Source organism: Rhinatrema bivittatum, chromosome 11 (genome assembly GCF_901001135.1).
Source record: "Rhinatrema bivittatum chromosome 11, aRhiBiv1.1, whole genome shotgun sequence".
Classification (NCBI taxonomy): Eukaryota; Metazoa; Chordata; class Amphibia; order Gymnophiona; family Rhinatrematidae; genus Rhinatrema; species Rhinatrema bivittatum.
The window spans coordinates 49,770,928-49,785,612 of record NC_042625.1 but is presented as its reverse complement, the minus strand read 5'-3'; the positions used below and the strand labels follow the sequence as shown (position 1 = coordinate 49,785,612).

The 14,685-nt window shown below is 49.3% G+C and overlaps 1 protein-coding gene across 3 annotated transcripts in view; it reads left to right on the top strand.

The window, feature by feature from the left end:
- Positions 1-14,685, top strand: part of PI4KA (phosphatidylinositol 4-kinase alpha) — a 171,623-nt gene that overhangs the window by 136,215 nt on the left and 20,723 nt on the right. For all 3 annotated transcript variants that reach the window (XM_029619781.1, XM_029619780.1, XM_029619783.1), the window contains 3 exons: positions 10,014-10,084; positions 12,342-12,414; positions 13,108-13,178. In XM_029619781.1, the coding sequence (XP_029475641.1) occupies positions 10,014-10,084; positions 12,342-12,414; positions 13,108-13,178 (215 nt within the window). The remainder of the gene's footprint in view (positions 1-10,013; positions 10,085-12,341; positions 12,415-13,107; positions 13,179-14,685) is intronic.

The window sequence follows — 14,685 nt, the reverse complement described above, 5'->3', positions numbered from 1 at the left end:
GGAACAACTCAAAGGCTCCGAGATTTTTCAGTCGACGCCGAGAAAGAGGAGCAGAAGGGGTCGACGCGTTAGCACTTCCCTGGCCGGCGGAGGTGCTACTGTATGTGTTCCCACCGTGGCCCATGATCGGCAAGATACTGCGGCGCATAGAATTGCACCCGTCCAACGTGATCATGGTGGCGCCGGAGTGGCCGCGCCGTCCGTGGTTTGCGGACCTGGTCCAGTTGTCTGTGGCGGCACCCCTTCGTCTACAGGGGTTTCCGGGGCTCCTTCGTCAGGGTCCCGTCTGTTTGGAGGATGCGGATCACTTCTGTCTCGCGGCATGGCTTTTGAGAGGTATCGGTTGAAGCAAAAAGGTTACTCGGACGCGGTAGTTGCCACGTTGCTGAGATCCAGAAAACAATCTACGTCTCTGGCTTATGTTCGAGTCTGGGTAGTCTTTGAGGAGTGGTGCGTGGAGCGGGGTCTTAATCCCACTTCCGCTGCTATTCCCGATATTTTGGCTTTTCTCCAGGCTGGGCTGGCCAAAGGCTTAGCGTGCAGTTCCCTACGGGTCCAAGTCGCGGCGCTTGGTTGTTTGCGTGGTAAGATTCGGGGAGTCTCCCTGGCTCTCCACCCGGATATCTCCCGTTTCCTTCGGGGGGCGAAACACCTCCGTCCTCCTTTGCGGCTCCCTTGTCCTTCTTGGAACCTCAACTGGGTGCTCTCGTCCTTATGCTCAGCTCCTTTTGAGCCTCTGAAGCATTCTACGATCAAAGATCTCACGTTAAAGACTGTATTCCTGGTAGCCATTGCTTCGGCTCGCCGGGTTTCTGAGTTGCAAGCTCTATCCTGCAGAGAGCCCTTCTTGCGCTTTTCTGATTCAGGGGTTTCCTTGCGGACCGTTCCCTCTTTCTTGCCTAAGGTCGTATCGGCTTTTCATTTGAATCAATCGATTGAACTTCCCGCTTTCGCGGTTGGTGATTCTTCCGACCCGAAGTTGAGGGATTTGAGAAAACTAGATGTGCGGAGGTCACAAATTCTTTTCGTTTAATGGATCATCTGTTTGTGTTGACGTCGGGTCCGAAGAAAGGTTCTGCGGCGTCCCGCACAACGATCGCCCGTTGGCTCAAGGAGGCCATTGGTTCCGCGTACATTCTGCGCGGTAAAACACCGCCAGTGGGTCTTCGAGCTCATTCGACGAGATCTCATGCGGCGTCCTGGGCGGAATCTTCTCAGGTGTCGCCTCAAGAGATTTGCAGGGCGGCTACCTGGAAATCGTTGCATACCTTCATTAAACATTACCGATTGGATGTTCAAGCTACTGATGCTGGGGGATTTGGAGAGAGGGTACTCCGAGCGGGACTCTCTGCTTCCCACCCTCGATAACTTAGCTCTGGTACATCCCAGGTGTCCTGGACTGATCCTGGTACGTACAGGGAAAGGAAAATTAGTTTCTTACCTGATAATTTTCGTTCCTGTAGTACCAAGGATCAGTCCAGGATCCCGCCCGCAGTGTGGCGCTATAGTAATGGAGAGTCCGCTCATTGTTGTTTTTTAATACGCTGACCCCTTCTTTTGTTCGCTCTCCCGGTTGGAGAGTCTGTTTTTCCTGTAGGGGTGTTGGAGTTATTTTACTTAGTAAGTTTCTATGGTTAGCTATGTTGGCTTTTGGATTTTTCTACTTTGACATTACGTATAACTGAGGGGCTGTGACTGGCACAGGGGCTTATATATGGCTCCGCCCACAAGTTTTAATCTGTCTCCATCTACTGGTGCGGAGTCACAACCCAGGTGTCCTGGACTGATCCTTGGTACTACAGGAACGAAAATTATCAGGTAAGAAACTAATTTTCCTTTCCTGTTCATTCCCCAGATCAGTCCAGACAAGTGGGTTTTGTCCCTACCAGTAGATGGAGGCAGAGAACTAACAGCTTTTCAGGCACTGCTACTTAACCGAGAGCGCCACCTGCAGTCCCTCAGTATTTCTCTGTCTCCAGCAGATGGTAGAGGTGCAGAATCTGCAGTCTGGAGTTAATAGGAAATCAGGAAAGGGAAGAAAGAAGATTCCCAATTAGGACGGCTTCTTGAGGTGTTAGGTTCCTTCGTGGACCATCCCTTGGTTAGAGGAGGGCGAGGGGGGGGGGGTGATCCCTGTGCTAGCTCAGCCCTTGTCTTCAGTCGGGGGTGATAGCCAGTGGTTCTGGTTCCCTCATCCCCTCTGGGTCCCCGCCACCTCCAGTGCACACCATCCTTCACCAGAAGCAGGGAAGTATTTCATTTTATATCCCTTATTGTTATTTATTTTATTATTTATTTGTTTATTATTTATTTGTTTTTCTATACCGGTGTTCAATCAGACATATCACACCGGTTTACAGAGAAACTGGTTCTATAAGAAGAATAGCTTCTTAGTTTACATTGAAACTTTGTAACAGATGTAACAATATAAATTGTTTGTAACAGATGTAACAATATAAATTGTGGGGTAATAGTTATTTCGCTAACTCTCCGGATAGCCTATTTACTTTGAAAATGTTTTTGCAAGAATGTAACAATATGAGTCTGACAATATAACGTGTGGAGTAAAAAAAAAACGGCAGCAGTGTACAGCATAGCAGAGAATTCTATGCGAGTTCGTATCTTCTTATTTTACATTGACATTTTGTACCATTTGCAGCAATCTAACTTGCGGAATGGAGTAACAGAGAATTCTGTATAGAGTAGGAATGAACAGAATAGCAAAGAGTTCTATACTAGTTACTAACTTCTTATTTTTCATTGATACATTGTAGCATTTGCAGCAATCTAGCTTGAGGAATAGAAGTGGGGTGGGGATGTAGGTAATGGTAAGGATGAGGAGGGGGTATATCGGACTGATGTATGGGGAAATAGCGGGTTCTATGTGGAAATATGTATGTAAAATTACAGGAGTGGAGGAAGTAGAGGATTGTAAAGAAATATGAAGCTATTATACAGTTTAATTTTGTGTTGTATGTAATTTGGTGTGTGTCCATTTAATTTAGTTTAAAAAAAAAAAAGAGAAAAGGAAAGAAGCAGCAGGAGCAGCTCTTAGTCAGTACTCGGCAGCTGAGTGCAGTTTTTCTGCTGGGAGGTAGTTCCAGGTGAGCGGGACTGAATTGCCATGTTTGTTGGGGCTGGTTGCTTGAACAGCACCAGACAGTGCCGGTGAAGTGCTTGCAGTCAGGTTATTTTTAGGCCTGATTTTGATGGTATGGAACCGCTGGCACTGCGCAGGAAAATTTGCCGCGGCTGTGGAGCCAAGCAGATGCGCCTCAGTGTGACTGTGTTTTGCCCCGATTGCATTTCCGGGGGAATTGGGACCTCCGCGGGGATTGCTGGAGTGTGTGCTGACTCGAGGTCGTTAGTGTTGGTGCAGGCAGCCCCGGGGGGGGGGCTCTGTAGAGACGGTGGCCATTTTAACTCCTAGTGGTAGGAGCCAGGCTCCATGTGGGGAACCTCTGGATTCTCCACTTTTTCCAGTGGATCAGGTCCCTGTAAGCAGCAGGGAGGGGGAGGGGGCCCAGGGGAATGCTGATGAGGGTCAGGGTTCCACTGATTCTGAGGAGTTCTCCACGGACTTTGTCCTGCTGCTCCATAGAGCCTATTTGGCCACAAAGAAGGCGGGATCCAAGCAGCCGCTTCTCAGGAAGGCTCGTAGAGCTAAGAAGCCTAGGGTGGAGAAGCAGACTGGATTGGGAGGGATCCTATGGCTTCTGGGTCTCGGATAGGCTGCTGATGAGAATGGGGACATGGACAAGGCTGACGTCCCAGATCAGCTGCAGGGAAGTCTGGTGGATCTGTATCAGGATCCTGGGAACACTTTAGGAGATCCAGTGCATGATTCGGATGATATCCCAATTGCCGAAGGGGATGACCCTTGAGTGGTCAGGCTATTCTGTAAGGAGGAGCTGCGTCCATTGATTCCCCAGGTCCTGGAAGAGTTGGGGGTCAAGGTCGCACAAGAGGTCTCCAACAATGAAGGAGTGAACCAGGTCCTAGAAGGGCTTCGGGGTCCTCCTAAGGCTTTTCCTTTACCTAAGAAGGTGAAGAAGTTGGTGGATCGGAAGTGAGAGTCTCCTGAATCAGGCCTCAAAGTTGCCAGGGCAATGGCAAAGTTATATCCCTTGCCAGAGCAGGTGTTGGAGTCGTGGAAGATTCCAAAGGTGGATACAGCCATGTCAGTGGTAACCAAGAAGACAACCATCCTGGGAGCAGGCTCGGCTGCTCTGAAAGATATCCAGGATTGGAAGCTGGAAATTCTGTTGAAGAGACTATTTGGGGTTTTGGCTTTAAGCCTTTGAGCGTCAGTCTGCAGAAGCCTGATGCAAAGGGCCTGTTTGTGCTGGGTCCAGAAGGCTCACGAGAAGGTGACAGGGGCATTGTATGAGGCTGCTCGGGCTACCCATTTGGAAGCGGGGGTAGCCTATGTGGCAGATGCCCTGTATGACAGGAATATGGTCTTGGCTGTTGCAGTTCGAAGGCTACTGTGGTTGCGAAATTGGTCCACGGACATGTGGTCGAAGGCCCAGCTGTATAACCTCCCCTTCAAAGGCAAACTGCTGTTTGGAGAGGATTTAGAACAACTCATGAACCAGATTGGGGCGTCGAAGGGAACTAAATTGCCCAAGGATAAGAAGACTAACAAGAAGTCCTTTCCGCCGTGTGCTCATTGTCGAGATGTGAGGAGATTTTGGGCAAACAGGAATTCTGCGCCCACAGCACAAAAGCAGGGCTCGGGTAGACAGCAGCCCTTTCAAATGCAACATCTGCCTCCCAGGGACAGTGGCACCCAGGGGGAAGCAGCAGTAAAATTGGCCAATGAAAGCCAGCTGGTCCGGTCCTCTCCGGCAGGTATCGGAGGGAGGCTGTCCCTTTTTTACGAGCAGAGGACCAGGATCACGTCAGACCAGTGGGTACTGGAGGTGGTAAGAGATGGCTACGCTTTAGAATTTTCTCGGACGCTCAGGGACACCTTTGTGATCTCCCGTTGCATCTCCTGTTCCAAGCGGGAGGCAGTGCAAGACACTTTGCAAAAATTGCAGCTTCTACAAGTGATAATTCCAGTGCCCCCTAAGAAGGAGGGGACTTTTCGGCCCATTCTCAATCTCCAGAAGGCCAATGTTGCCCTCCGGGTGCCACATTTTTGGATGGAAACCTTGCGGATCATGATAGCAGCAGTGTGCAAAGGGGAATTTCTGGCGTCATTAGATCTGACAGAGGCCTATCTGCATATTCCCATAAGGGCGGATCACCAGAGGTTCCTGAGAAACATGGTTCTAGGGGAGCATTACCAATTTTGGGCTCTTCCCTTTGGTTAACGATGGCTCTGCAGACATTCGCAAAGGAGATGGTAGTGGTGGTGGCGGCTGCTGTCAGGAGAGATGAAATCCTGGTCCATCCATACCTGGACGATTGGTTCATCAGGGCAAAGTCGGAAGTAGAGTGTCATCGGTCAGTTCAATGGGTTATGCAGCTTTTGGACTCCATTGGGTTAGGTGACAAATCTAATGAGGAGTCATTTAGAGCCTTCCCAGTCAGAATATCTAGGGGCTCAGTTTGATACTTGGGAAGGAAAAGTTTTTTGTTTTTGTTTTTTTAAATAATTAACTGTTTATTGAAAAAAAAAAAACAAGCAGCAGCAGTATCACTTTTACAAAACCTTCACACAAAAGCTCTGAAATACAGTAGTATGTGATCAGAATTCAAACAGTAAAGATGTATACAGCCAAAAAGCAAAAACGGAATGGCTGTATTCTTTAAACCCAGAACACCTCAAACCCCCCACTTGGGTCATGCATGGTGGAAAGAGATCAGGTAAGACAGTGACCAGAAGAATAGTGATTACAGATAAGGCACAGAGAGAAGAATACTGGCAAACAGTACAAGAAACCATAAGCAAGAGCTTAGATAAGAACATAAGAAAATGCCATACTGGGTCAGACCAAGGGTCCATCAAGCCCAGCATCCTGTTTCCAACAGTGGCCAATCCAGGCCATGAGAACCTGGCAAGTACCCAAAAACTAAGTTTATTCCATGTTACCATTGCTAATGGCAGTGGCTATTCTCTAAGTGAACTTAATAGCAGGTAATGGACTTCTCCTCCAAGAACTTATCCAATCCAGACCAAAAGGGAAAAGCCATCTGTATTTAATGGAATTGTCACTAAGCACTGCCACAATATCTTGAAACTCCCTGCACTTGTATATAGTGGAAATCGCCAAATCCTGGTAAATTTCAACTTTATGGCCCTTCCATGATACAGATCCTGACTTCTGTGCCATCTTAAGGACCTCCTCCTTTTGAGAAAAGCTGTGGTAACAGGCAACGATGTCAGTTGGGAGGTTGTTACGAGTTGCTCCCAACGCTTGGTGTGCCCTCTCCAATTCACCACCGAGGCCCCTGGAGAATCGACATCGAGACCTAGGACCAACACTGATGCTGGTGACCACCTGGTTACAGGCCATAAAATCAGGACCCTCCAGGACCCCTTTGAATTGCAAATTTGATCTACGGGACCGATTCTCAAGGTCTTCAATTCTATGTAAGCATTCTGTGTTGGACTGCGAGAGTTTATCCTGTGTAATCTTACAGCTCATTATCTCTGAAGCCTGATCCTCCAGCCTCACTTCTGTCTCCTCAACCTGCTGGCCCAAATCAGAAATATCTGACTTCATTTCAGAAATTAAATCACTGGTTTCGTTTTTCATGCCGGCCATGTCGCATCTCAGCAACTCAAACCAGTTCTGTAAGTCAGCGCGAGTTGGCACACCGTCTTCTGCCGCACCATCACTCTCCGTTCCCGGCTCATACACCTTATGGTCTCTCTGTGAGGCAGATGCCGCGGCAGTGTTAAAAAAGCAAAAGCGCTGCAAATCCACTTTCTTCTTGTTTGCCGCCATACCCTCGGGTCAATGATGCAGTGGGGAACCACAAAAGTACGCGGGTGCTCTCCGTAGTCGCTCGATGCAGGGAACTGTAGCAGGGCCAGGTCAGAAGATCCAGGTTTAAGCGGTCATCGCTGCCAATAATGTCACTTCCTCCAGGAAAGTTATTTCTGTCTGTGGAGAGAGTGGTCAAGTGCTCCGACTTCTGCGGCTTTTGGTTCCCAGAGTCTGGGACTATTTGCAAGTCCCGGCTTCTATGTTGGAGTTAGTTCCATGGGCCTTTGCTCACATGCGGACCCCTGCAGAGGGCTCTGTTACCCTGTTGGAATCCACTTTTGGAGGAATTTCAGCTTCCTTTATCGCTTCAGGAGTATGCCAGGTCCAGTCTCTCCTAATGGTTGTCTCAGACCAATCTGGAGAGAGGGACAGATTTGGAGATGCCTGACTGGGTGGTCGTGACTACAGTTGCCAGCCTCAAAGGTTGGGTGGCGATTTGCCAAGGATGATCAGCCCAGGGTCAGTGGTCACCAGAAGAGGCATCTTGGTCCATTAATCGATGGAGACCAGAGCAGTTCGCAGAGCCTTGCTTGCATTTCTCCCACTTGTTCACAGAAGGTTAGTGCAGGTGTTCTCCAACAAAGCAACGATGGTAGAGTACATCAATCATGAAGGCAGGACGAAGAGTTGGCAGGTAGCACAGGACGTGCAAAACCTGTTTGCCTGGGCGGAGAACCATCTAGTACAAATAGCTGCATCTCATATGGCCGAAGTGGACAACATGTACAAGCAGATTATCTCAGCAAACAGCAACTGGATCCCGAGCAGTGGAAGCTGTCAGCGGAGGCCTTTGCCTTAATTCAGGCCAGATGGGGCAGGCCGGAATTGGACCTCATGTTGGTTCCAGGAAATGCAAAGGTGGACAGGTTTTTCAGTCGCAGGAAAGAAGTCTGCTCCGAGGGCATAGACACCCTGGTGCAGCCCTGGCCGATAGAGCTGCTGCTGTACGTGTTTCTCCCTTGGTCTCTCATAGGGAGAGTATTGCATCGAATCGATCTTCATCTGGGCAGGGTGATTCTAGTGGCACCTGAATGGCAGTGCCGGCTGTGGTTTGCAGACCTGATTTACTTGGTGATAGATGGTCCTGACCTCTTAGCGCATCTGCCAGGGTTTTTGCAACAGGGGTCCATATTTTCAGACTGGGCGGATTGCTTCTGCTAGGAGCCTGGCTTTTGAAAGGCAGCGGCTCCGCATGAAGGGATACTCAGAACTGGTGATTTCTACATTACATCAGGCAAGGAGGACTTCTACTTCTTTGGCATATGTCCAGGTTTGGAGACTATTCGAGTCCTGGTGTTTGCAGAATAACTTGCAACCTTTGAAGGTGGATGTTCTGCAGGTTTTATCCTTCTTATAGAATGGTTTGTCTTACAGATGGCAGCTTTGGGGTAAAGTACAGGGAAAGATGTTGGCGGCCCATCTGGATGTGGTATGTCATATGTTCCTCGGTTCCATGTAAAGCTCCGCCCTCTGTTGAGCAGTTCTTCTTTTTATGTAAACCGGATTGATTTGTAGTCCCTACAAGAACTTCGGTATATAAAAATTAAAAATAAATAAATAAATAAATAAATGTTTCCTGAAAGGAGCTAAGCATCTGCGTCCGCCAATCCGGAAAGTGTGACCTGCCTGGAAGCTTAACCTGGTTGTTAGAGTTCTGTGTGGTCCTCCATTTGAACCAATTAGGATGGCATCCTTAAAGGATTTAACCTTGAAGTCTGGTTTGTTTGTTTTTTTTGGTAGCTATCTGTTCCGCTAAGAGGATTTCAGAGCTACAGGCATTGATGTGTAGAGATCCTTTCTTAACGATTTTGGATGATGGGATGTCGTTGTGTACGGTACCTTCTTTTCTGCCTAAAGTGGTTTCATCTTTTCACCTTAACCAGACGGTTGAACTACCGGCCTTTCTGAAGTTGTCTCGGAATGATTCTGTGGCTAGGGAGCTGCACTTATTGGATGAGCGGTGGATTCTTTTGCAATACCTTAAGGTTACAAATTCCTTTCGAAGATCAGATCATCTTTTTGTCCTGTTTAGTGGAACAAAGAGGGGAAATAAGGCTTCCAAAGGCAAGATTTCCAGATGGCTGAAAGAGGCGACAAATGCAGCTTACATCTGTAAGGGTAAATCAGTTCCACAAGGGTTGAGAGTGCTTTCCACTAGGGACACAAGCAACCTCATGGGCGGAGTGTCAATTGATATCTCCACAAGAGATCTGTCAGGGCAGCAACATGGTCTTCTCTGCACACTTTTACCAAGCAATACCGCCTGGATGCGTGGGCGCCGGAGGAGGCGTGTTTTGGGGAAAGTGTGTTGGGTGCAGGTCTTTCGGGTTCCTGCCCAGTATAGGGGAGCTTGGGTACATCCCACTTGTCTGGACTGATTTGGGGTACGAACAGGAAAGGAAAATTTTGTTCTCACCTGCTAATTTTCGTTCCTGTAGTACCACAGACCCGTCCAGAGACCTGTCCCCCTTTTGCAAAAAACTTCCTTGCTTCTGGTTCTTACTGAGACAGTAGTTTTATGCAGAGTTATTAATGGTGTATATCTTTCCTTGCCATTGTACAAGGGGTCCTGGTTATGGAGAGCTCCAACTGTATTCTCTACTCGCCCATAATTGATTTGGGATTTTGTTGTTATAATCATCTAAGCTTGGGTACAGGTTAATACCGAGGGACTGCAGGTGACACACTCTGTTATGTAGCAGTGCCTGAAAAGTTTTTATTCTCTGCCTCCATCTACTGGCAGGGATACAAAACCCACTTGTCTGGACTGATCTGTGGTACTATAGGAACAAAAATTATCAGATAAGAACAAATGTTCCTTTTGTGCAGTGCTACAGACGTCCAGTAATGCTATAGGGTTTTATTTTTGAAATTTGCAAACAAAAGCCAGTTTTGCTCAGTTTCTATAAGATCAATAGTAGAAATAAAATCTTATATTAATAACATTAAAATCTTACCACGTGAATGGCTGAAAATGCCTTTCCAGTGACTTGTGCTGATGTGCCATTCCCTAGGCGCAAGCACTGCTCTGCTGGACATGCAATAACTGGAGCTTGTCTGTCTTGCCAGGCCCTTCCCAAAGGGAGAGGAGAGGAAGAAGGCGTGTCTGTCCGCTCTGTCAGAGGTTAAAGTGCAGCCTGGTAAGAGAGCATGCCACGGCCTTGGGCTCTTTCTCTTTCCAGTGATGGCAGCCTAGATTTTAGGATGCTCAACCTTGGCTGAAAATGGACAAACTTAACCCTCCACCTGCCCTGCTGCGATGCCCTCCCTCCTACCACAGCAGCCTCCTGTCCACTTTGAAAATGTCACTCTGGGGGTTGAAAGCCCTCCCCTGACTCATGCCTACTCTCAATGTCAATATCAGAGCAACAGGGGACAGCAAGCCGGGAGGAGGTAAGATTGTAGCCTCCTGGTTTGGCTTTTGGGAAGCAAGGAGGTGGGAAGGACAGGGAGCCTGTTGCCCCCCCCCTCCCCCCCCCAGCTCACATTTCCAAAGTAACTGGGAGGGAGGTTAGGTGCCAGGGAGAGGGGAGGATCTGGATGGCCAGCACTAGACCTGCTCGGTCAGCACTTAGATTTGACTGCTCAAATTAGGTCAGCACCAGGTGCCCAACTTCCTTTCCCTGCTCTACCCCAGCCCTAGCCACATACACTTTTTAGGAACCTAAATTTAGGTGCCATACCTCAGTCAGTTTTCAAGGGAACCAATTTAGGCACCAAACTCCCAAAGTTAGACACCTAAACCCTTTAAATTGAGCTCCTAGTGCTATCAGGCTGCTAAATGTAGGTTTCCTATCTCCCAGAGATGGACCCCTGTACTACATGAAAAATTCCCATTGCATGCAAATATTTATCCCTGCAGGAGAGAACTGAATAAAGATTGTGCCTTTTCCCTGAAAACCTAATCATACTCTCTCTCTCCTCCGTTGCTATCTGTTCCCAGCTGGATCTTTTATGAATACTTCTAGACACAAACTGCCCTCTTTATGCAAGCTCACTCTTTGTCTGCTCTCCCCATGCACACTCACTCGGTCACTCTTTCTGCTCTCCTCTATGGGCTCACTCGGTCACTCTTTCCACTCTCCTCTGCGGGCTCACTCGGTAACTCTTTCCGCTCTCCTCTATGGGCTCACTCGGTCACTCTTTCCGCTGTCCTCTGCGAGCTCACTCGGTAACTCTTTCCACTCTCCTCTATGGGCTCACTCGGTCACTCTTTCCGCTCTCCTCTATGGGCTCACTCGGTCACTCTTTCCGCTCTCCTCTGCGGGCTCACTCGGTAACTCTTTCCACTCTCCTCTATGGGCTCACTCGGTAACTCTTTCCGCTCTCCTCTATGGGCTCACTCGGTCACTCTTTCCGCTCTCCTCTATGGGCTCACTCGGTCACTCTTTCCGCTCTCCTCTGCGGGCTCACTCGGTAACTCTTTCCGCTCTCCTCTGCGGGCTCACTCGGTAACTCTTTCCGCTCTCCTCTGTGGGCTCACTCGGTCACTCTTTCCGCTCTCCTCTATGGGCTCACTCGGTAACCCTTTCCGCTCTCCTCTATGGGCTCACTCGGTCACTCTTTCCGCTCTCCTCTATGGGCTCACTCGGTAACTCTTTCCGCTCTCCTCTGCGGGCTCACTCGGTAACTCTTTCCGCTCTCCTCTATGGGCTCACTCGGTAACTCTTTCCGCTCTCCTCTGCGGGCTCACTCGGTAACTCTTTCCGCTCTCCTCTATGGACTCACTCGGTAACTCTTTCCGCTCTCCTCTATGGACTCACTCGGTCACTCTTTCCGCTCTCCTCTGCGGGCTCACTCGGTCACTCTTTCCACTCGCCTCTATGGGCTCACTCGGTCACTCTTTCCACTCGCCTCTATGGGCTCACTCGGTAACTCTTTCCACTCTCCTCTGCGGGCTCACTCGGTAACTCTTTCCGCTCTCCTCTATGGGCTCACTTGGTCACTCTTTCCGCTCTCCTCTGCGGGCTCACTCGGTAACTCTTTCCGCTCTCCTCTGTGGGCTCACTCGGTCACTCTTTCCGCTCTCCTCTATGGGCTCACTCGGTCACTCTTTCCGCTCTCCTCTATGGGCTCACTCGGTCACTCTTTCCGCTCTCCTCTGCGGGCTCACTCGGTCACTCTTTCCGCTCTCCTCTGCGGGCTCACTCGGTAACTCTTTCCGCTCTCCTCTATGGGCTCACTCGGTCACTCTTTCCGCTCTCCTCTGCGGGCTCATTCGGTAACTCTTTCCGCTCTCCTCTGCAGGCTCATTCGGTCATTCTCTTATCTGTCTATACGCTCCCTCGGTGCAGCCTCGTACCCATTTGTCTCTCCTTTCTCCCATGAAATGTGTGTTGCTTGGTTTCTACATTGATTGGGCAAAGTTTTATTTGGTTTTCTCTTTTTCTTTTGCAGGTTGTTATTTGCCAAGTAATCCTGAAGCTATTGTTTTGGATATCGACTATAAGTCAGGGACTCCTATGCAGAGGTAAGCAAGGTACTGTCTGTTTCTACCAGCCCTAGTGTCATTGGCCACCAACTCCACAGGGGAGATAGGAAAGGAATCCATTCAGTACAAATAGTCTTGCTTTTTCTTATCCATTTTCTCCTGTTATCACTTTCCCATTTCACTATGCTGTCCCATTCCCTCCAGCTGTGCTTACTATAATCATTGCTCGGATCAGGTAATTAGTTGGTGGGATTGGTACTACAGTAATTCTCTGCAGAGCTGCCACTGGACTCCCTGACACGGGATCTCCCTTCACTAAGCATTCTAGGATTTATCGGGTGGCACAAATCGGAGCTGTAACTGGGCATTGTAGCACCTGGACTAGGCAAGCATATTTCTTCTCCCACCCCTTCCTCCACCCTAACCCCAGTCCACTTTTCTTCTCAAATCTGGATGGTAGGAGGAGAGCTGCACACTTTCTGGCACACAGTTACATTTCTGGCACACAGTTACATTTCAGTCATTTTTACATCCTTACGGGCTTTACATCCTGTTCGCTGCCCTTCCTGCCCACTCCTAGTTACAGCATAAACACTTAAGGCACATTTAAAAAAAAAACAGTTTCTGACATAGAGTGGGCAGCTCAGCTGCTTTAAAAAGTGAATACCAGCTCTGTCCAGGCCGTTCTTCCTGGACTGCTCAGCCCCCTCTTACACTTTGCTTTATCTACAGTGCTGCAAAAGCCCCTTACCTGGCCAGGTTCAAGGTGAAGCGGTGCGGTGTGAGTGAGCTGGAAAAGGAAGGTGAGTGGGCTGTATCCTTGTGTCCTGGGATGCACTGGTGGAGGGTCATTGTTGCACACAGGACACCATTCTCATTGACTGAATGACAACTTTCAATGGTTACTGGCAATATCAACACACGTTGTAAGGGTCAATGAAGCAAAATAGTACAAACCTTTGCTAGGTTTGGTTGTTTTGAGAGAGGCCATGTTCAGTATCTGTATGAAATAACGAGATGATAGAATTTTCCTGTTCATACCCCAGATAAGTCCGGGCAAGTTATCCCATTGTGGTTCCCAGCGCATCTCCTTTTTGGTGTGTGCCATGCTGTTGGTTTTGGTGCCGGGCCATGCCGCGTGGCAGTCGCTGAAAAGGAGATGCACTGGGAGCCACAGTGGGATAACACCACTTGTCCGGAGCCCTTTTGCCACCAATGGGACACACCAAACAAACACATTCCCCATCCTTTAATCTATTTTTTTAAATAAACTTTATAAAACAAACAGAAAACAGAAACCAATAGCCTTATCTGAAGGGTGGCAGAGGCTTCTCCCAAGTCTCCTGAGGGAGAAAGAACCGGACCACCGGCTGTCACCCCCCCGGTTGTGGATCAGAAAGCTATCCCCATGCGGAGTCACTGCCGGGCACCTTTCCAGAGATGGCCATTGTTACCGCTGCCTCCTTGGTGGGGAGGGCATGTCGGGGGGGGGGGGGGGTCCGTGGCGGCATTGACTTTGCAGAGCAGGTCTGGCGGACCTAAAGCTGCAGCACAGGGGAGGGGATATCCCACCTGCACTTTCTCAGACAGAACACTGTCCACGGAGGAGACCCGGGGAACGGTGGCCATTTTGGATACCTTCGTACTCAAGGCACAAGCTGCAGCAGGGGGAGGGGATTTCCCGCCTGCACTTTCTCAGACAGAACTCTCCACGGAGGAGACCGAGGGAGCCCCTGGGGACCTGTTAGGATAGGAGCAAGATCCTCTGGGGGAGGATTTGGAGGGTTCCTCTCCTTTTTCATGAGAATTTGTTTTATTGCTGCATACTCGTAAGGCCACGGAGCAGCCCTCTTCCAAGCAGAGGGTGACAGATCCTCCCCCCAGGAAGATATCTAGATTTTCAGGGGACACTAGGATTCAGAGGATCCTGGGTCCTTCTGGGACAGGGGCCACTGAGGAGGGTACCTCGGTGGAGTCGGTTCATGGTTTGCCATCTGCGGATGGTTGTCCCGACACGGATACGTCTCACTTGGCACAAGTTCCGGAGGAGGACGCAGGAAAGGCCCAGTCAACAGAGGGCGACAATCCTAAGGTGGTATGCTGTTTCAAAGGGAAGAACTCATGCCCCTGATGCCGCCAGTCCTGACAGAATTGGGAATAATGGTTCTGCAGGAGCAGGCTGACCTGGAGGAAGTGGGATCCGGTCATGACTGGTTTGAGGGTTACAGCCAAGACCTTCCCTTTTCACAGGTCTGTGAAAGAGCTGGTGGTCATGGAGTGGGGCACTCCAGAGACTGGCCTTAAGTTGAG